We start from the raw sequence: 21,357 nt of genomic DNA on the forward strand, positions 1-21,357 counted from the left end.
TGTATCCCTGAGCGAGGGAGGGACACAGTATGATTTTACTTCTATAGTATTTACGCCGTGGACGTCGTCTGATCTTTTGCAGTAACAGTGTAGCTCTGTTTCCTGTTCTGAACAGAAACAGCTCTCTATCCCACTGCAGTAGTCTAGTCTCCCCTTTGTTTACCAGCCCAGGGTGATGGGAAATGCTGGACCAGCCTTGGGTGGGGGTCTTAGCAGCCGTCCCTGTGCTTCCAGGCAAGATGCACATAGGGACATACTTCATGAAGTCCTGGCTGTTTTTCACATCTGCGTTTGGACGGCGACCTGATGGGGTGATTTTTACAAAGCACAGCTGATCGAGGCCGCAGAGCCAAGCCTTGACCAGAGCAAGGTCCCCTCCCGTCTCACTCCTTAAATCACCAGCCTCTCTGCTTGGAGATTTCACAGTGGCGTCCAAATCCCCCTGCCATGTACATCTCAGCTTGGACACGCCCATGGGCCCCTTCCCACCCTTTATATTCTTGGCTCCTTCCCCATCTGTTGCAGATGGTTTATTCACTGTCCAAAGATATTGGCAAGACAGTCCCCATTTTTTCCCCTAGTCTTGGTCTTTACAGCTATTGGAATTTCTGTTTCTTGCCAGCTGACACAGAGGCCACGGGGACCATCCATGTTTTCAAACCAGCTTCCTAGGCTGGTCCTTTTCTGCTTAACTTGAGTTGCTGTCGGTGGGAGTTTCCTCTAAAAGACTTCGAGGTAGTAAGTTCATCTTTAACTCGAATCCCCGTTAGAAGGCTTGTGTTTGGGGAGGGCTGAGAGTGGGGTGAGGAGGAAATGCTCAGATGCTTTTGTGTAAAAGCCAGCTCTGCTGGAGTGAAACAAGTGTTGAGAGGTTGCTAGAGATGCATAGAAGGTTGATAAGAACGTGTCAGGGCCGCTGAGCTGGGACCGCGGGGTGGTGGAATTGACATGCCTGCAGTTGTTCTTCACTTCCACAGTGAAACCCCGGCATGAGCCTCACTGTGCCAGCAGTCTGGCATTCGTCTGAGTCGTTTTTAGAAATCCCAGTCTAATATGCTTAAACATCAGTTACATGTGTTACTTGGATGCCTTTCAGAGGAGGCCTTAAAACTAGGGCATCCTCTGCCCTGAAGGGACAGAGCCACCCCGCGCCCACTCTGTGCTCTACAGCTTCGCCTGCTTCCTCACACAGTACTGGGCAGGGGCCTGGGTGCTGGCACTTGCTGTATGCACCATGTCTCTGGCTGGCGAGCAGGTCTGAACTGCCCTTGTGACTTTATCTTCCAAATTATCATCACCTAAGAAAGCAAAAAAAAAAAAAAAAAAGTGCCGTTCAGCTGACACTTTCTTTTCTAGCCACTCGCAGGGACAGGGCAGATCTGCTGCCTCGAGATTCTGTTCATTTCTGCAAACCTTTGCTGCTTCTCTACTCTGTACTTGGTTCTGTCCTAGGGCCCTGCAGACACAACCATGGGCAGGAGCCTTGCCCACCAGGAGCTCACGATCTGGTGAGGAGCTCATCTTTGTCTCCACGCTTTTGGTTTGTCACCAGCGCCTCCCTGCTTTATTCCTCTCCTTATTACTGAAGCACATTTACTGAAGTCCCGAGAGAGAAGTGCACCTATGGTGAATGCCCACATGCCAGCACGCGTCAGAAAAGCCCGTGTGGCCTTGCTGGCTCCCAGTGCCATGTTCATAAACTCATGAGGACCCATCTGTTTCTCAAAGTAGCTGTACCATTTTCACTGCAGTAAGCTGGGGAGGGTTCCAGTGCCTCCACACCCTTACCGACACTTGATGTCATCAGTCTTTTCCATCTTAGCCATTCTGGTGGGTGTGGGGAGGTATCTCATTGAGGCTTTTATTTGCATTTCTCCCACAGGCAATGAGGTTGAGCGTCTGTTTTTGTCTGTATTTGTCATCTGGATATTCTTTCTTATAAGTGTCAGGGCATTTGGTGGTCTAGCTAAGCGTCTACCTTGTGTTTAGAACACCCTAAGAAAGTAAAAATAAAAATTGCTGATTGATATTGGAGAATGTATCTACAAAATGAATAGCACCCAGATGACTGTATCAGCTGGTCAGTCAGCCCTTCCAGGCCCACAATACCCATGGGCAGCCTCTTCCAGGCCTGCTTCTGCCCGATCCAGGGGCTCTCAGACATCACGTTTCATCTTACCTCCAGCCCTTACTTGCCCATTGAGCATTTGTTTAACCTATGGGAGCTTCAGTTTCCCATCTGAGGATGCAGTCCAGGCCCCCTGGTGATTCTTTGTACCAGCTCAATGAGCTAATGGCTGTAGAGTCCTATAGTGTTAGCAGTTTACATTTTGTTGTTTATTTGAAAGTGCCTCTTCCTTGCAGCTTTTCCCCGTGTCCTAAGGTGACAGTCCCTCATGTCAAGATGAGGTTAAATGTGCTGATGCCTCCCCTTTGCTTGATCAGTGGTGCCCTTCAGGCCAGTGCTCTCCCACCCTCATGGGAGAGGCTGAGGGAAGGACATGGGTCTGTCTGTCCCCTCAGAAAGCAATGACTCTGGCCTATCATTAATTCCATTATTTTAATAGTTGTTTAATTAGTTCTATGATTTAATTATCCTTCAGTTTAGCCGTATTTCTTTGGTTTTATTCTTCCAGGATGTCTTTTTCCTTATCCTTTCTGCATAGCTCGGAAGGACGTGTAGCATGACTGTGAAAGGGCATCTCTCACCCCCTATGTGGCTTTGGTCCCTCTGGCCTGCGCTAGCACCTCCTGAAGGCCCTATGTCCATGCTGCTCAAGCATCACCCCCTCAGCCCAGAAGGAGGTCCCCTCCTCCAAGTTCCCCTATACAACTTCTATCGGGAAGACGTTTCTGGACCTCCCTATCAGCCACCTGCCCCCCAAAGATTCTCCTCCTGTCTCGTCTACACCCATGTATTGAGGGCCCCTTTCTGTTGTCTTGGGACCAGTGTGTGCCCAGGAGGCCCTAGCTGATGTCACAGTCTCACAGGGACTCTCGGATGATCTGTTATTACAGAGCAGTCAGGAAGAGGGAGCAGCTGAGAGCGTCCTCTAGCCTGAGTACAGGGGCCTGCCCACATGTATCAATTGTCATCGAGTCGACCATGACGCATGGCGATTCCATGTGTGTCAGAGTATAACTGTGCTCCATAGGCTTTCGATTGCTGATTTTTTGGAAGTAGATCGCAAGACTTTTCTGAGGCATTTCTGGGTACACATGAACCTCCAGCCTTTTGATTAGCAGCTGAGCATGTTAACCAGTTGCACCACCCAGGACCTACCCACATATAGACTCTGACGTTATTGGGATGGTGAATCCTGTTGCTAGTGAATTACTTCTCCCCTTTTCCCATGCTGTTCAAAATAGTGACGCAAGGGAAAGCTGAAAACATCAACTCTTTGTGTCATTTTAAGATAAGCCCTGAACGTAGAGTGCAGTTCAGTTTGGCTGCAGTTGATTAAAGACCATCTTGTGCAGGGTTCCCTGCTGAGGCTGCAGAGGAGCAGGAGGAGACGAGAACCCAGCTCACCAGTACTCGAAGTTCACGGTGAGCAGCGTAGAAGAGACCCATGGGAAGTCAGGAGAGGTGCCAGGAAGGAAAGTAAAATAGGCTGCAAGGAGGAGGTGGCCTCAAGGGTGCCAGAGGGCTTGGGGTGTGGAATGAGGAAGATGGGGCAGTGAGTTTGATGGGGGATGAAAGGGGACTTGTCTATGAGAAAAAAAGATGGATAAACAGAGCTGGGGAGGGAGGCACATTGAGGTTGTCTCTGATATCCTGTGGACAGCCCCTCCCAGGTCTGCTTTCTGCTGGATCCAGAAGTTCTTTCATGTCACATTTAGTCTCTTCTCCAGCTGCCCGCTGTCAGGCGTACAAGGTAGTCAGTATATGTGGATCAGTCAGACGTAAATCTGGAGAAACCAATTGATGAAGATGGATGAATCTGAAGTTAAAACGAAGCTTCATGATAACTCTGGAAATTGATTATACACCATGAACAAATCTCAGTCCATGCTCTAAGGTGTGTAGGAAACATAGCTTCCTGTATCCTGTAGAAATCAGCCTAATTTGAATTTTTGAACTCCCTTCCAGTAGGAGTTGGATTCCCAATCAGTTCAAGAGTTTTCACACTACCTTCCTCAAGTCTACGTCTAAGTTCTGGGAGGACGCATGTGGTCCTTGGGACATCTGGCCACACAGGATCTACTGTGTCACCAGCCCCTTCTCATTCCCAGTCATGAGCACCCACCTGTTGCCATGGAGATGTCCCTCTTGCTGGTTCTTGTGGCCTCCAGGGTCAGCCCCTCTCTGCTCCTTGCACGCTGTGCTATGTGGCACAGGAACCCATTCCTTTACCCATTCAACAAGTATTTTGTGTCAGACAAGTCATTCTGTCCTGAGCCCAGGGCTCTGGTGAGGCTGTGTGGCACCATCTGCCTGAACACACTGGACAATCATTTCTCTGAGGCCTGCTGCCCCCTGGGCTCTAGGCAGCAAACAAAACACGAGCACCCTCTGTTTGCTCCGAGAGCACATAAACCACCTAGAGATTTTGCATTTCTTCTGAGTTTCATTTGAAATCAGAACTGAGAGTCCCTCTCTCTAGGGCAGCCAGCACCAATAGTCTCCTAAGGCCTTCTACGCCCAAGTAAGGGAATAGTTTTCTGGTGTGTAAGAGGTAGGCGTAGAGGTCAGAGGGGATCCTTGCCTCCTACTCAGGATGTTTTTCCAAAGCAGTTGTGTTGACCAGGGTTTGGCAAACTACAACCCACAGGCCAAATCTGGCTCACTGCCTAGTGTTGTAAATAAAGTTTTATTCAAACAGAGTCATGCTTTACATGTTGTCTGTGGCTGCTTTAGTGCTATAACAGCACAGCCAAGTAGTTGCAACAGAGAACGTAAGGCCTGCAAAGCCTGAAATATTCACTACCTGACCCCTTACAGAAAACGTTTTTTGACCCCTGGTCTTCCACCTTTTGCTGCTGTATCTCTTCCCAGAGGCACTGATCACGGGATGGCCTCATTGCCTGAACACGAAAAATGGCCGAGGGGGAAAGAGAAGTACTGAAGAGGAAATTGGTTAGTGTGTCAAAAATATTATCCTGCCAACCAAACCAGTTGCTGTCTAGTCGACTCTGATTCATGGTGACCCCATGTGTGTCAGAGTAGAACTGTGCTCTGTAAGGCTTTCAGTGACTGATTTTTCAGTAGATTACCAGGCATTTCTTCCAAGGTCCCTCTGGGTGGGCTCCAGCCTCCAACCTTTCAGTTAGCAGCCGAGTGTGTTAACTATTTGCACCTCCCAAGGAGTCCTGCCAACAGGTGGGTTCCATTTGTGAAAACTTACTGGACAGAATAGCTGTGATTTGTGCCCTTTCCTCTCAAATGCTGTACCTCAGTAAAAAGTTCAGGGAAAACAAACAAAAAATGCTACTTCCTCCATCGTCATGATCTTGGCATCATGGAGCTGACAGAGATCATAGAGCTGGCTGAGGTCAGAGTTCTTTGAGGACACACTGGGGCCTTTTGGAAGAGCTAGGAGAGCCTCGACTTGGACCAGCCCAAACCGTGGTCCTGCCATCCCCCTCAGTGCCCGTTACAAATGCGGATTCTGCCAGTGAACACAAACTTCATGGGTTTCCAGAATTGCTTAGAACCACAATATATGCCCAGCCCATTTGGACACACTGACTCCACATGGCCTCACTCTTGCCCAGGGAAAAAGGCAGAGCTGCAATCTAACTGGTCTCCACTCCGGCTGCGCAAGCTCAAAATAACGTAGAGTCATTTATGCCAACCCCAGAAGAACGGAAGAACATGGCTGCTACGTGGTCTCACAGGGCAGATGTTTCAGATATTAAGTAACCTAAACTTTAGAGATAATAACCAGCTTGTTTCTTTAAGTTTGTGTGTAACTAACAGCCCTATATTCCAGACAAGCTAGCATCTAGCTGTTTAGAAACCTAGTCTTCAGGCACTGACCCCTCAGAACTGTGTCATTGTCTTCTTAGCCAAACACAATTCTGAGGAAGGAGGGATTTCAAGAGACATTTTGATGAATACCTGAAAGACTCATCAAAACCGCTTGGACTTGCCTGGCTTCTTTATTCCTTGGACTGTAAAAACTCCATACTGCCTCATCTTAGGTGCAACACCCAGTCTCATACTGTGTGTTGTCCAATTCGCAAATCATATAATCGACCAATCTCTAACATTATTTTAACTTTGTTTCGACTCTTAAAAATTATTCAACAACTCCAAAGACCATGAATAAGGGAGTTAATAATTCTGAGTCTTTTCATGATAAAGTAATTGAGAGCTATTTATGTACTCCTTCTGAAATTTAGTGACCTCTGGAGTCTACTTTGTTCTTGTTAGTTACTGTCGAGCTGGCTGTAACTCATAGAGACCACAAAACGAAACGCTGCCTGGTGCTGTGCCATCTTCATGATCGTTGGCGTGCTCAAGTCCATTGATGCGGCCACGGTATATTTTGAGTGCCTTCCAACCTAGGGGGCTCATCTTCCTGCACTGTATCGGACAATCTAATGTTGTGATCGTTACAGTTTACATTGGTTAAATTTTAGAAGTAGATCACCAGGCCTTTTCTTTCTAGCCTGTCTTAGCCTGGAAGCTCTGCTGAAACCTGTCCACCATGCGTGACCCTGCTGGTATTTGAAATACCAGTGGCATAGCTTTCAGCATCACAGCAACACAAAAGCCACCACAGTATGACAAACTGACAGATTGGTGGTGAGGAATATACTTAAGAGTCATTTAAACATCTTCATTTCATAGAAGACCCCTCCCCACACACAAAAAAGCACCAGAAATCCCCCTGGGGATGTTTAGTGGTACAGATGGCCAAGTTCTAAGCTCAGATGAAAAGCACGATTTGTGGACCCCGCTGAACGGACACTTAACTGTATCCCATTTCCAGACCTTGGTTTGCGATTCCTGGGTTCATCATTCTGACGGTTCAGTTACTGTACTGTCAGTGTGAGTCTCGGGTGGCTGAGGTAGGTTCTGTCTCAAGAGCAGAGGGGGGTGCCTTAGAAACCTTGCCCCAGCCCCTGCCCTTCCTGGCCAGAGAGGAAAAAACGGAACACCCTACTATTTCTGCATCACTGTCTGGCTAATGCCCGCCCTTTTCTTCCTTCTAGCCCTGGGCCTGGAGGCACACACTGCCTGGGGGCCAGCGTGGAGCACACAGCCTGCGAGAACCTGCCCTGCCCCAAGGGCCTGCCCAGCTTCCGGGACCAGCAGTGCCAGACCCATGACCGGCTGAGCAGCAAGAGGAAGGGCCTGCTGACTGCAGTGGTGGTTGATGGTAAAGGCATATATCCTCCCTCCCTTCTCCCCCAGGAACTTAACTACCTCCAGAAAAACTCAAAGGGTACCTCCCCATTCACCCAAAAGGAACAGGACCCTCCAGGCCTCCTGCCCAAGTCAACCATGGACTGACGGTGGGCTTGAACTTGGATGACCCAGCTCTCTGAAGTTTCCCCGAGGGAGGCAGGGAGCAGACCAGATTCGTCCCATGCTCTCCCCTCCCCCCATTTTCAGAAAGGTGTGTACACTGACAGCCTGTCCCCCGGGCACCTTGTGCTGAGGGGCCCAGGACAAATGTTGACAAGCACGAGGCTCTGCAAAAGCAGGACAATTGGATGTGTCTATCGGTTGTTTAACTTTGCTGTGTTGATGCTTTCTTGCATTTTTTTCTTGGCCCATTTTGGATTTGCTCTTGCTCCTTCACTGAGGTGTTTGGGGAAATGTCGGGACCAGTTTACACTTTGGGGAAGATGATAAGTGTGGGTCACATTTTCTTTCCAGGAGTTTCCTCCCAAATCAAAAGACTGCCCTATTGAGCAGCTGCAGACATTTCCAATGGCTGACACATGCTAGGTGGTCTGTTAGGTACATGCAGGGTTTGTGATGTTTACATATTGGAGATAAGGACTCCCCAAGACCTAATTCAGGGTTTTTTACATCTAAAATTCTGTTCATCTCCAGGAAATGAGAGTTTGTGCTGTAAATGGGATAAGCAGGAGCTTGCTCCTGTTTATCGAGCATACCATGGACCAGGCACTGGGTTAGGTTAGTGCTGCATTCATTATCTCAGCTAATATACAAAACAAGCTGTGCTCTGAGCCTCAGAGAGGTCACAGGACATGTCCACACTCAGGCAGCTGATAAGGGCCGGAGGAGGGAGGGAGCCGACCCAGGTCCCAGTGGAGCTAAGTTGACTCACAGAAAATAACCAGCTATTATCTGACTTTCAGTACTGGAGTAAGACAGGAAGCACGACTTCATGCAGGGTGAGGGAGCTTTAATAAGGACAGAAGTGACTGGTCTGCATTTTAGACCTCCTCTAAAGCATTTTTCAGGAGAGTGACACTCTTGTACCGGATCTTCAGTTTCTTCCCTGTGATCAGTTTTTATTTTGGTAGCTCAGAGAAGAACTACTGGAATCTGCGTTCTGCCCTGTGCTATCACAGCTCATGAGTGCACAACTGGACGAGGCTAGGGGCAGGCATCACGGCCTCAGACCCACAGCTTTTTAACCAGCACTTTGAGCCATGAGCTTTGACCTGACTTGTAAAATGATACTCTACATAGATAAGTAGATAGGTAGGTAGATAGCTAGAAAGCTAGCTAGCTAGATAACAGAAAAACAAACCCGTTGCCGTCAAGTTGATTCCGACTCATAGCGCCCCTATAGGACAGAGGAGAACTGCCGCATAGAGTTTCCAAGGAGCACCTGGTGGATTTGAACTGCGGGACCTTTTGATTAGCAGATGTAGCTCTTAACCACTATGCCACCAGGGTATCTAGAGAGCTGGATAGTTGCCATCAAGTCTACTCCTACTCATGGCAAAGCTTATGTAAAACACAACAAAACGTTGCCCGGTCCTGTGTCATCTTCACCATCAACAGCATGTTCGAGTCCATCATTGGACCCCCACTGAGGGTCTCCCTCACCTTTGTTGGCCTCTATTTCACCAAACATAATCTCCTCCAGTGAGTGATGCCTCGTGATGACATGTCCAAACCAAGTGAGCCAGACAACATTCTGTTGTGATCCATAAGGTTTACATTGGCTAATTTTCAGAAGTAGATCACCAGACCTTTCTTCCTAGTCTGTCTTAATCTCAAAGCTCTACTGAATCTTGTCCACCATGGGTGACCCTGCTGGTATTTGAAATACCAGTGGCATAGCTTCTAGCATAACAGCAACACGCAAGCCATCACAGTACTACAGACTGAGAGATGGGTGGAGGATGTTCTAGATAGTAACAGATAATACCCATCCATGTCACTGGGGACTCATTTAAAGAGTTGGGATGCTCCCGAGACCTTTTACTTTCAAAAAAAAGTAGAAGAAGAACACCTTTGGCAGCTGTGTGATGGCAGCTATGCTGTTGCTTAACTAGCCAACTTGGGGAGAGAGGCAGCCCTCACACCCTGGGCTTGTCCTGCAGAGACGGATGTGAGCTGCTGAAAGCACATGCTCGCGCGCAGCCCTCTCCTCTCTCTGTCCGGTCACTAGTCTAAGGCAGGGGGGACATCTCAGCACATCCAGCCCTCAACAGGAAGGGATAGTCCCAGCAAGCACTGCTGTCTTCCCAGCACCACAGTGGGTTTAAATGAGAAGAGGCACTGTTCTGAACCTCCAACCATCCCTGGAACACCAGATAAAGATGTTTCTAGATCCTCTCTTGCATCCTCTCCCATTTTGCAGGAACAAGAAGAGGTCAGGCCTCAGACAGACTCACCCCGTTTTTGTTTCCACTCAACTATGTGCACCAATTTGTTGTTATTCTTTCCTTGGTCATTTGCTTCAGTTCTAAATTCTCCTGCCTCATTGATTCAGTGCAGAAATCCCGTTTAAATGTCTGTTTTTCCACTGATTTCTCCAAGCCCAGATTAAACTTCTATTTTACTTTCCAACCGCTTTTGGATCGCCGAGCTCCTCAGTTCCCTTATCATCACAGTGACTGAAATTGTGTCTGCCCAGACCCTTCATCCAGGAAGCCCCACCAGGAAGCTGTTTGGGGAGCTTGTTGGGTTCATGGTGTCTTTTTACCCACTCGCCTTTTGTTTCTTTCTGCCCAAGCAATCAATAATTATAGCCAGGGTGCCACCGCCTTTGATCTGAAAAAGTGCAACCTTAGTTAGAAAGACAGCGAGAGGGCAGCACATATTTTGCCTTTGAAGGAAAGAGCCCAAGTTCATATGTGGTTGCATTTCTCTCTCAAATATACACAGAAGCCAGCAATTTTTAAAGGTTCATTTCACAAGGGTAAAAACAAAAAAATCAATGGCCGATTCAGAAGGCAGGGGGAAGTGGGGACTACAGACTGTAACTGTCCCTCTGAAAACCTCATTTATAAAGGCACTATTAGAGCTCAGCCCCGATAGGAACGATTCCTGTGGTTGGGCTCCAGGCTCTTCTCAAACCCATTATCACTGCCCTATTCATAGCATTGCTATCACTGCAGAATTCTTCGGCTAGTGACGCACAGTCAAAAAAAAGGGGAGCTATATTTTTTTCTTTTTTCTCTTATTAAAAATTTAAAAAAGAATTCTTGCAGAGGTAGATTTTCCAAGGGAGGACTCAGGACCACAAATCCATACCACCTCCAGAAAGAAGACAAAGACTCTCCTTAGAAAATATTTCTGAGTGGAAAAGCCTTTAGACAGAAATCCATTTAGATGGCTAGCTGCCAAACCCACTCCATTTCTCCTTTCTCCATGGCATCTTGTTTAAATGGAAACCTTCAAGAGTTCAGGCCTCCCTGCCCAGGCCAGCAGGCCACAAGCCCACACAAGTGTCAGAGAGCTTGATGGAGGCCAGTACTGGATGCGGCGATGCATCCCCTGGGACAGTGGAAAGGGAGGGGCCCCTGAGGTGGGGGAGTCTAGGTCTCAGGCTCCAGGGAAGGAGGATGCGACGGTCAGAACTCTCTGGTTCCAAGTCAGCCAAGCTGGTGGAGTTGCTTCATGAACTAGAGGGAATTTGTTACAAAGATTCACGGTGTCCCATGGGACCCAAGGGCCAGGATGAAGGTGGCCACGTGAGGATCTGGGTCCTTGGCCTCGGAAACTGTCAGGATCTTCCCTCCACTTCCACACAGCATGTGTTCCTGAGTCTCTTGCTCCTGCCCCCTCTGAAAATTGGCCTTCTCACAACTTGTCCACATGAGGGCCAGTTCAGCAGCACCCCAACACCTCTCACCAAGTCCACAGTCTCTCATCAGATCCTTTAGGGCCAAGTATTTTTCAGGATTCGAGGCATTTAGGTGTTAGAAACATCTGTCAGTGGAAGCTTACATGTTGCTATGAAGCTGAACAGGTTTCCGTGGAGCTTCCAGACTAAGACAGACTACAAAGAAGGGATGGCAGTCTACTTCCAAAAATCAGCCAGCAAAAACCCTGTGAATCACAATAGTCTGATCCACAGACAATCATGGGGTTGGCACGGGACCGAGCAGCATATGTTCCGTTGTACATGGGGTCACCATGAGTTGAAGACCAACTCAACGTCAGCTAACAACAACAAGAGGTGTTAGAAAGATAACAATAGTGCATCAACCATCTATCACCTAACACCCCCAGTGGGGTCCAGGGCAGCACGCCACATCAGATGCACCGGCGTCTCTGCCAGGTCACCTACGACTAGTCCCACGAGGTGGGACACTAAAGACTACCAAGAGCCACATTCAGTCAGAGCTGCTTGTGCTGCCAGATGTGTTTGCCACAAGTGTAAGAAAACATTCTCAGAGCTTTTTGGATTTCTGAATTGTGGATAGGCAAATGTAGCCTTGTGATCTGCCAACCATAAGCAGACATGACCTATCCATATCTGGATTTCAGTACTGAGTTTCCAGGAGAGACTCTCATTGGTCCAGATACAGTCAGGTGGCCCTTGCTGGTCCAATCAGCTGAGCCTGGCACCTCTTTCCACGCCTGGCTCTGAGGTCATGGCGGGTAGCTCTGGGGTTAGGGGGCTGAGCCGCCTCCTTGACACATACCTGCAGAGGGCTGAGAGGGACTTGGATGAGTCCTTGTGATGGCCTCAAACTTAAATGATGTCTCCACCTTGTAAGACCTTGTGCTTGTCAGCAGACAGGGCAGCCAGAGCATTAGGAGCTGGAAGTATCCTCTTTATGGTAGAGCACAAGGAGGAATTCTGTGGGCTCACGTGATCATGTGGCTCATGAGCCTCTGAGCCTGTCTCGTGGCCCTATCTGTGGCTCCCCCACTAAAGCATAAGTCCTGACAATAGGCTGGCCAATAAGACTCCAGGACTCACCACAGATCGTCTAGCCCCAGTCAGAATTTCATCTCAGTACACACCAGCCAGGCAAGAATGACACTCTTTAAGCTTCTTTTCCTTGGAGTACGGGGTTGTATGGTACTGTATAATATTATTTAAGAAGATGTAATCTCCTTTGCAACATCGTGATAAATGGAGAAAATACTGAAAGGATTTCATTCTACTTGGATCAACAATCAACATCTGTGGAAGCAGGAGTCAAAAATCAAATGACGTATTGCTTTGGGAAAATCTGCTTCAAAAGACCTCTTTAAAGTTCTGAAAAGCAAAGATGTCACTGTGATGATTAAGCCTAAGCCATGATCTTTTCAAATGCCTCATATACATGTGAAAGCTGGAAAATGAAAAAGGAAGACAGCAGAATTGATGCATTTGAATTGTGGTGTTGGCAAAGAATTTGAATGTACCGTGGACTTCTAGAAGAACAAACAAATCAGTCTCAGAAGAAATAAAACTGAAATCCTCCTTGAAAACAAGGATGGCAAGACTTCATCTTGCTTAGTTTGGGCATGTCATCAGGAATGATCTGTCCCTAGAAAAGGACATCATGTTTGGTCAGCGAAAATGAGGGAAACCGTCAGTGAGATGGATTGACTCAATAGTGACAACAGTGGACTCAAACATATCAATGATCATGAAGATGGTGCAGGACCAGGCAACGTTTTGCTCTGTTATGCACAAGGCCTCCACGAGTTGGATCTGACTTGATGGCAACTAACAACAATAACATGATGCTAATGATGTAAGGCTATGGACACTCTGCCCAGAGTTGAATCCCAGAACTTCGTGTTATTTCTCAGGGTCTTTTATCCCATACATTAATTTCCCACCCAAGGCAACATGGAGAGGGATGAATGTTCAGAGAATTATGAGGGGCTCCCAGCCTCCTTTTGGCTTGAGTTTGAGAAAACATTATTTTCAGTCCCTTTGGGAGATAATGCTGTACCTTGCTAGAAGCGTGGGGTGCCCTGAATTCTGAGAAGAGTCCTCAAAAAAGGAAATGGGTAAATGGAGGGGGTTCTGGCAGAGCAGAGGAAGGAAGTCCCACCTCTGGACTCAGTTCTGGACAGAGCTGCAAACCGGTTCTGTCATGGCTGACGAAGCAAAGCAGGAACAGACCTCAAGTTTTACAATTTGGCAGATTCAGCACGGTACCCGAAATGTGAAAAATTACTGGTTGAAGCCCTGGAATGGGAGACTTGTAGGAGACGTAGTGAACCCTCTTAGGAGCTTGATGCATAAGACTGGATTATTGGCAGGACTGTAGGAGAGTGGCACACATTCAAAGTGGAGCAGTCAGCCACCATCTTGGAGTGGGGCACCGCCGTCTTTGAGCGGGGCTATGCTGCTTCCGACCTGCTCAAAATCCGAGGGCAAGAGATTTGGTTGCTAGTAATGCCTATGCTGCCCTTCTTCTCTAAGAGGGAGACTAAGTTTCTGGCTATCTTTCTGGTTCATCAAAACTTTTAAAAAAATTCAGGTCTATTCTGGTGATGCTTCCTTGACCATGACTAAACTAGTTCCAAGCCTTGATTCTAGAGCCTAGTGTCTCCCGGTGGCCAAGCCATGGAGGGAGTTGTCTGAAGGTGGGAGAGTCAGTACAGGTGGAGTCTAGTATGCCTTCGTGTTCTGGGATCATGGCCAAAATCCCTCCCATCTGAGACTGAATCTCCCTGCTTTGGGGAACCTCAAGACCCCCACTTGTCTAATACTTACACCAAGAGCTCAGATGAACAACCACCATCCCTCCCCTGTCTGGTCTTTCTAACTTACCTCAAAGCAGTCTCTATGTTTCTCTCCTAATCCCAGTTTCATCTCTGCCCAAATTAGAGTATATACTCTGAAACCAAAATTTCCATGAGAGCATCTCAGTGACACCATTCTGCCACACGTGTATTTCTGGCTCCAGAGTTCTCTGTTTGGAGAGTAGACAGTGATGACAGAGAGATTTCTTTGTGATTCACTAACCATAAGCAGACGCAGCCTGTCCTCAGGACAGAGAGGACCAGATGGCAGGGAAGGGAGTGGGTCTGGCCCTGCCCACTGAGGGTCCTTGGGCAGTAACTCACATTCTGTGAGCCCCATGTGTTCATCTGTAAGATGGGAACAATGGCAACACCCACCTGAGATGCCTATGCAGGACTTAACTTGTTGCCTGGCACATAGTAGATAATAAATAATCAACTCAACAGCAATGGTTTTTTGTTTTTGTTTGTTTTTTTCTGATAATTTTAGCATCATCACCACTGTATCAGTGTCCTGGGGCTGCTGTAACAAAACACCACAAGCTAGGTGGCTTATAAGAGCAGAAATGTATTCTCTCATGGTTCTAGAGGCAAGAAGTCTGAATTCAGGGTGTCGGCAGGGCCGTGCTCTCTGACGGCTCTGAGGGAAGATCCTCTCTTGTCTCTTCCAGCTTCTGGTAACCCCAGACATTCTTGGCTTGCACCTGCAGTATAACTTCACTGCCATATGGCCGTTTCCCCTCTGTCTGTCTGTGTTTCTTCTCCTCTTTTTATAAGAATACCATTCAGACAAGATTAGGGCCCACCATACTGCAGTATGACATCCTGTTAACTGATAATATCTTCAAAGACCCTGTTTCCAAACAACAGGTACAGAGGGTTAAAGAAACCAAACTCACTGTTGAGTCGATTCCAACTCATGGTGACCCTATAGGACAGAGGAGAACTGCCCAATGGGGTTTCCAAGGAGCAACCACTGGATTCTAACTGCTAACCTTATGGTTAGCAGCCAACCTCTTAACCACTGCGCCACCAGGGCTCTGGTACAGGGGGTAGAACTTCAGTGTGTCTTTTGAGGGACACAGTTCAATCCGTAACACCTACCATCATCATCATCATTACTGATATTAAACAAATCACCTCAGAGCTCGATTACTCCCAGTATTGAGTAAGCATTTCAGTTTAAAAGTAATTAAAATTCACAGTTTTCAGACTGCTTTAGCTGAGGGGTCCTTCCTTACAGGGAAACATTAGAGGCAACCGAGGTTGTGGAGTAGACACACCAATTTGTTCAGGCTGGAGGTCCTGCATTTCCTCCAGATCCCCACCCAAATGCTCACTAAGAACCTCAGGGTCCCAAAGAGCACCTCAAAAGTCTTGTCAATAACTAGATAGTAGACAAGAATTATCTTAGGTGAACAGAATGACAACATACACTACAGGGGAAGTCACTACAACTGGACTAAACCAAAGATAAGAGGTTTCCTGAATACAACCAAATACTTCAAGCCATGTATGTCAACTTGGCTAGGCCATGCTTCCCAGTATTGTGGGATGAATTCACCATTTTGTCATCTGATGTGATTTTCCTGTATGTTGTAAATCCTACCTCTATGATGTTAATGAGGCAGGATTAGAGGCAGTTATGTTAATGAGGCAGGACTGAATCTACAGGATTAGGTTGTGTCTTGAGTCAATCTCTTTTGAGATATAAAAGAGAGAAGCCAGCAGAGAGACTGGATCTTCTGCCACGAAGAATGAAGAACCCAGAGGGGAGCATGTCCTTTGGACCTGGGTTCCCTGCACTGAGAAGCTCCTAGACAGGGGAGGATTGATGACAAGGACCTTCCCCTAGAGCCGACAGAGGGAGAAGGCCTTGCCCTGGAGCTGGCACCCTGAATTCAGACTTCTAGCCTCCTAAACTGTGAGAGAATAAATTTCTCTTTGTTAAAGCCATCCACTTATGGTATCTCTGTTATAGTAGCACTAGATAACTAAGACAACCAACCACCCGAGCCTGCCAGCACAGAAAGCGTCACTTCTTCCAGAGCATGCCCTGCCCTCTGGATAGCTCAAGTCAGACCTGCCTCTTAGACTGTTCACATCCTGCCCTGTCCTGAGTTTGCCGCATCCTGTCCATGACATCTTGGTGTCCCTAAAGACTGTTCACTGCTCACCTTTCCTAGCAGAGCCCTGCAGTGCACCTTGGATGGGGGAGGGAAGCAACCCATCTTCATGGGAGGAATTCACATCTTCAGTTTGCTGACCTGGGAAGCTAATGACCTCCACTCTACTCTTATGGACAGGCTTTTTTCCGCTACTACTAACTGAGTTGGACATTTCCACCACACCCTAAGGCTTTCTTCTGCTACTCCCTGGGGCACGGTTTCCCACTGCCTATGAGCCAGCAGACACCTTGAGAAAGGCACCAGGGGAACCCAGAGGTGGTTGCGTGAACATCATCCAATCACGAAAGCCCGAGCAGGCTGGGAAAGACGGAACATCTCTCCCAACAAGTACTCTCCAGCTGGGATGCCTAGGTTCTTGGAGGTCACATCAGCTTCATAAGCCTCTCTGTCCCTGCCTTGTCCACCCCAAGACTTCCAGGGGAACCCACACTGGTGAGTTCTCATGGTGGGGACACAGGGCCAGCAGAGGTGGCACAAAATTGCTTTTCTCTATGGAGGTTCCCTTTGCAAAATAATCACATAAATGGTGTTAGTACTGTGTGACAAAGGGATAGAAAAGGATATATTCCTGTTTTATAATTCCATAGATGACAAAATCCATTCATTTGTTCAAAGCTATTTAGCGAGTCCTTCTGTGGGCCAGATCCCCAGCCCAACGTGGGGACATGGATGAAAGCGTGGTCCCTGCCCTGGCAGGGCTTGCCACCCAGTCAGCTTTGCAGCTGAAAGGTAGAGTTTCATCTGTCAGAATGAAGTCTGTCCGTTTGTTGTACTGTGGTGGCTTATCTGTTGCTGTGATGCTGGAAGCTATGCCACCAGTATTTCAAATACCAGCAGGATCATCCGTGGCAGGCAGGTTTCAGCAGGGCTTCCAGACTGACAGACTAGGCAAAAAAGCCTGCTGATCTACTTCTGAGAATCAGCCAATGAAAACTCTATGGATCACAACAAAATATTGTCTGATATTGTGCTGGAAGGTGATTCCTCTAGATTGGAAGGCACTCAGAAGGCATAGTGGCTGCAACAGTGGACTTGAGCATACCAGTAATTGAGAAGATGGTGCATAGCCAGCCAACATTTTATTCTTGTAGATGGGGTTGCCATGAGTTGGAGCTGACTTGATGACAACTAAGAACAAAGATCCATCCCTTTCAAACTCCTTTAGCAGTGGGACCCTCCTTATAAGAGATGACTGTGGAGATGGGCCCAAGATGGCAGAGTAGTCAGACACGTACTATGGTCCCTCTTACAACAAAGGCCCAAAAAAACAAAGTGAATCAACTGTATATGAAAATCTGAGAGCCCTGAACATCAAAGGCAAAGTTGAGGAATCGGACTGAGTGGCAGAAGGAGGGAGAGACGGTTTGGAAGCAATGAGGAGTTGCCAGACCTGACCCGGTGGGAACCTGCACCCTGCAGGCCAAATCAGCTGGCATGGGTGGTGAGGCAAGCAGTGGTGCTCAGGACTCATTTTCCACATCGGGAGAGACCAAGCGGCGGAGAGTCTGCTCAAGCCTACAGAACCAGTGAAAAGTGGCGCTAAATCAGCAAAAAACACCCCGTTTGGGAAGAGCCTCTCTGCCGTTTACCTGCCTCCCCATTCTACACCAGGTCCTGGGCTGGCTTCAGCGATAGCTGTGTCCCCTGGGCCAGAAGTAGGACCCATTGCAAGCCCTGAGCCATTCTCCCAGCCAAGAAGAGGGAACAAATTAACAAATGGGAAAAAATAATCCGCCAGCAACCCTAACCCAGGAACTCAGGGTAGGCACAGCTCCTTTGCCTAGGCACAGCTCCTTTGCCTAGGCACAGGCATAAGGGGTCCACGGACTTTGAATGCCTTTCACCCCTGCATAGACCTGTGTGGGCCCATTTCAACAGCGTAGGCACTCATTAGCACAATGCAACAGGGTATATACCTGAAGCCTAACTTCAGCTGTATCAGCTATACGGTGGAGTAGCAGGTTCATGACATTTGACACCACTCTGCCCATTAAGCAGCGTCCTCACCTACCTACATCAGGGGCCCACGCCACCTAGCCTCCTGCAAGAGGGGTCCAAGAATAAGTGGTGCCTCCCAATCCTTAAAGCCAACAGCATTGGGTGCCCATAGTCCGGCTGTAAAACTCACCCACCTACACACTCTAGGGAACAGGGCAACACTTTCCTCCCAAACACTCAGGGGCAGCCATCATCCCCCTGCCTTAATCAGCGCATGACCCCCTACTGCAGCCAGATACATGTGCCTACTCCAATCACCCCTGCCCATCGAGGACTGTAGGTGAGAGCCTGCAACACACACTTCGTGTCTGACTACCTGGACACCTGAGCTGAATCCATACAAGAAATGTAAACAGACTTTTGGGCTCACATACCAAGTAACAGATCTAACCACCTGGTGATAGGACGTTAGAGCTTCAAAGCTGCCAGTAATCAAACTAGCTCACACGAGCAGCCTATTTGGGCATATTAAAACAAAACAAGAAACTAGGACATAGTAAGCAAACATAAATAAATATAGTAACTTACTGATGGCTCAGAGACAACAGTCAATATCAAATTACATAAAGAGGCAAACCATGATGGCTTCAGCAAGCTCCCAAAACAAAGAATCAAGAAATCTTCTGGAGGAAGAGAACTTCTTGGAATTACCAGAGGTAGAATACAAAAGACAAGAGATCAGGGAGGGGATCATGCAAAATGCAGAACAAGCCAAGGAACACAAAGACAAAGCAACAGAGGAACTTAAGATTATAGAAGACCACAATGACAAATTTAACAGGCTGCAAGAATCTGTAGAGACATCAAACAGAAATCCAGAAGATTAACAATAAAATTTCAGAATTAGACAACTCAGTAGAAAGTCATAGGAGCAGAACTGAGGCAATGAAAGTCAGAATTAGTGAGATTGAAGATAAAGCACTTGACACCAACTTATTTGAGGAAAAATCAGATAAAAGAATTTTAAAAAATGAAGAAACCATAAGAATTATGTGGGACTCTATCAAAAGGAATAACCTACGAGTGATTGGAATACTAGAACAGGAGGGAATATCAGAGAAGACAGAATTGTTGAAGATTTATTGGCAGAAAACTTCCCTGATACCATGAAAGATGAGAAGATAGCTATTCAAGACGCTCATCGAACCCCACAAAAAGATCCCAAAAGAAAGTCACAAAAACATGTTGTAATCAAACTTGCCAAAACCAAAAATAAACAGAGACTTTTAAGTGCAGCTAGGGATAAGCAAAAAGTCATCAGCAAAGGAGAGTCAGTAAGACTAAGCTCAGACTACTCAGCAGAAACCATGCAGGCAAGAAGGCAATGGGATGACATATATAAAGCCTTGAAGGAAAAAAATTGCCAACCAAGAACTATATATCCAGCAAAACTCTCTCAAATATGATGGTGAAATTAGGTCATTTCCAGATAAACAGAAGTTTAGGGAATTGCAGAAACCAAACCAAAATTACAAGAAATAGTAAAGGGAGTCCTCCGGTTAGAATTCAGTAACATCAGATAACAACCCAAGTCTAGAACATGGAACAGAGCAATCAGATATCAACCCAGAGAGGGAAGTCACAAAAATAAATCAAAGGTAAAACATTGAAAATAGGGAAACAGAGATGTCAATATGTAAAAGATGACAACATTAAAACAAAAAAAAGAAGGACTGAAAAAATGTAGTCAGGGATCTTTTATATGGAGAGGAAGTCAAAGTGTCATAAAGAAAGAAAAGATTGGTTTAAATTTAGAAAAATAGGGGTAAATATTAAGGTAACCATAAAGGAAATTAACAATCCCAAATGTCAAAACAAAAACAAGAAAAACATAAAGACTCAACAAATACAAACTCAACAACAATGAAAAACATGAAAAGACAACACATGAAAACTACTTATCACAGAAAATCATGTGGAACAAAGAAACTGTCGATAACACACAAAAAAAGACATCAGAATGACAGCACTAAACTCATACCTACCAATAATTACACTGAATGTTAATGGACTAAATGTACCAATAAAGAGACAGACAGTAGCAGAATGGATTAAAAAACCATGATTCTTCTATATGCTACCAACAGGAGACACACCTTAAAGACACAAACTAAAACTCGAAGGATGGAAAAAATATATCAAGCAAACAACACTCAAAAAAGAGCAGGAGTGGCAATGTTAATCTCTGACAAAATAGACTTTAAGGTAAAATCCACCACAAATAATAAGGAAGGACACTATATAATGATTAAAGGGTCCATACACCTGAAGGACGTAACCGTAATAAATATTTGCACACCCGACAGGGCTCCAAAATACATAAACTCTAACAGCATTGAAAAGAGAGATAGACAGCTCCACAATAATAGTAGAAGACTTCAACACACCACTTTTGGTGAAGGACAGACCATCCAGAAAGAAGCTCAATAAAGACACAGAAGATTTAAATGCCACAGTCAACCAACTTGATCTCATAGACATATACAGAACCCTCCACCCAACAGCAGACAAGTATACTTTCTTTTCAAACACAAATGGAACATTTTCCAGAATAGACCACATAATAGGCCATAAAGCAAGCCTTAACAGAATCCAAAGCATCGAAATATTACAAAGCATCTTTTCTGACCATGAAGCCATAAATGTAAAATCAATAACAGAAAATGCAGGGGAAAAAAATCAGACACATGGAAACTGAACACCACCTTGCTCAAAAACTACTCGGGTATAGAAGAAATTAAGGGTGGAATAAAGAAATTCACAGAATCAAATGAGAATGAAAACACATCCTACCAGAACCTTAGGAACACAGCAAAAGCAGTGCTCAGAGGTCAATTTATAGCAGAAATACATATATCCAAAAAGAAGGGCCAAAATCAGAACATTAACTCTACAACTCAAACAAATAGAGAGCAGGAGAAGAGGCCCTCAGGCACCAGAAGAAAGCAAATAATAAAAATTAGAGCAGAATTAAATGGAATAGAAAAAAAATTGAAAGGGTTAAGCAGACCAAAAGCTGGTTCTTTGAAAAGCTCAACAAAATCGATAAACCATTGGCCAAACTGACAAAAGAAAAACAGGAGA

The 21,357-nt window shown here is 46.4% G+C and overlaps 1 protein-coding gene across 1 annotated transcript in view; it reads left to right on the plus strand.

The window, feature by feature from the left end:
* Positions 1–21,357, plus strand: part of ADAMTS17 (ADAM metallopeptidase with thrombospondin type 1 motif 17) — a 479,690-nt gene that overhangs the window by 296,626 nt on the left and 161,707 nt on the right. Inside the window, exon 14 of the mRNA XM_004372648.2 lies at positions 7,165–7,331. Within this exon, the coding sequence (XP_004372705.2) occupies positions 7,165–7,331 (167 nt within the window). The remainder of the gene's footprint in view (positions 1–7,164; positions 7,332–21,357) is intronic.

The sequence above is a fragment of the Trichechus manatus genome, unplaced genomic scaffold, assembly GCF_000243295.1.
Source record: "Trichechus manatus latirostris isolate Lorelei unplaced genomic scaffold, TriManLat1.0 scaffold00019, whole genome shotgun sequence".
In the NCBI taxonomy this organism is placed as follows: Eukaryota; Metazoa; Chordata; class Mammalia; order Sirenia; family Trichechidae; genus Trichechus; species Trichechus manatus.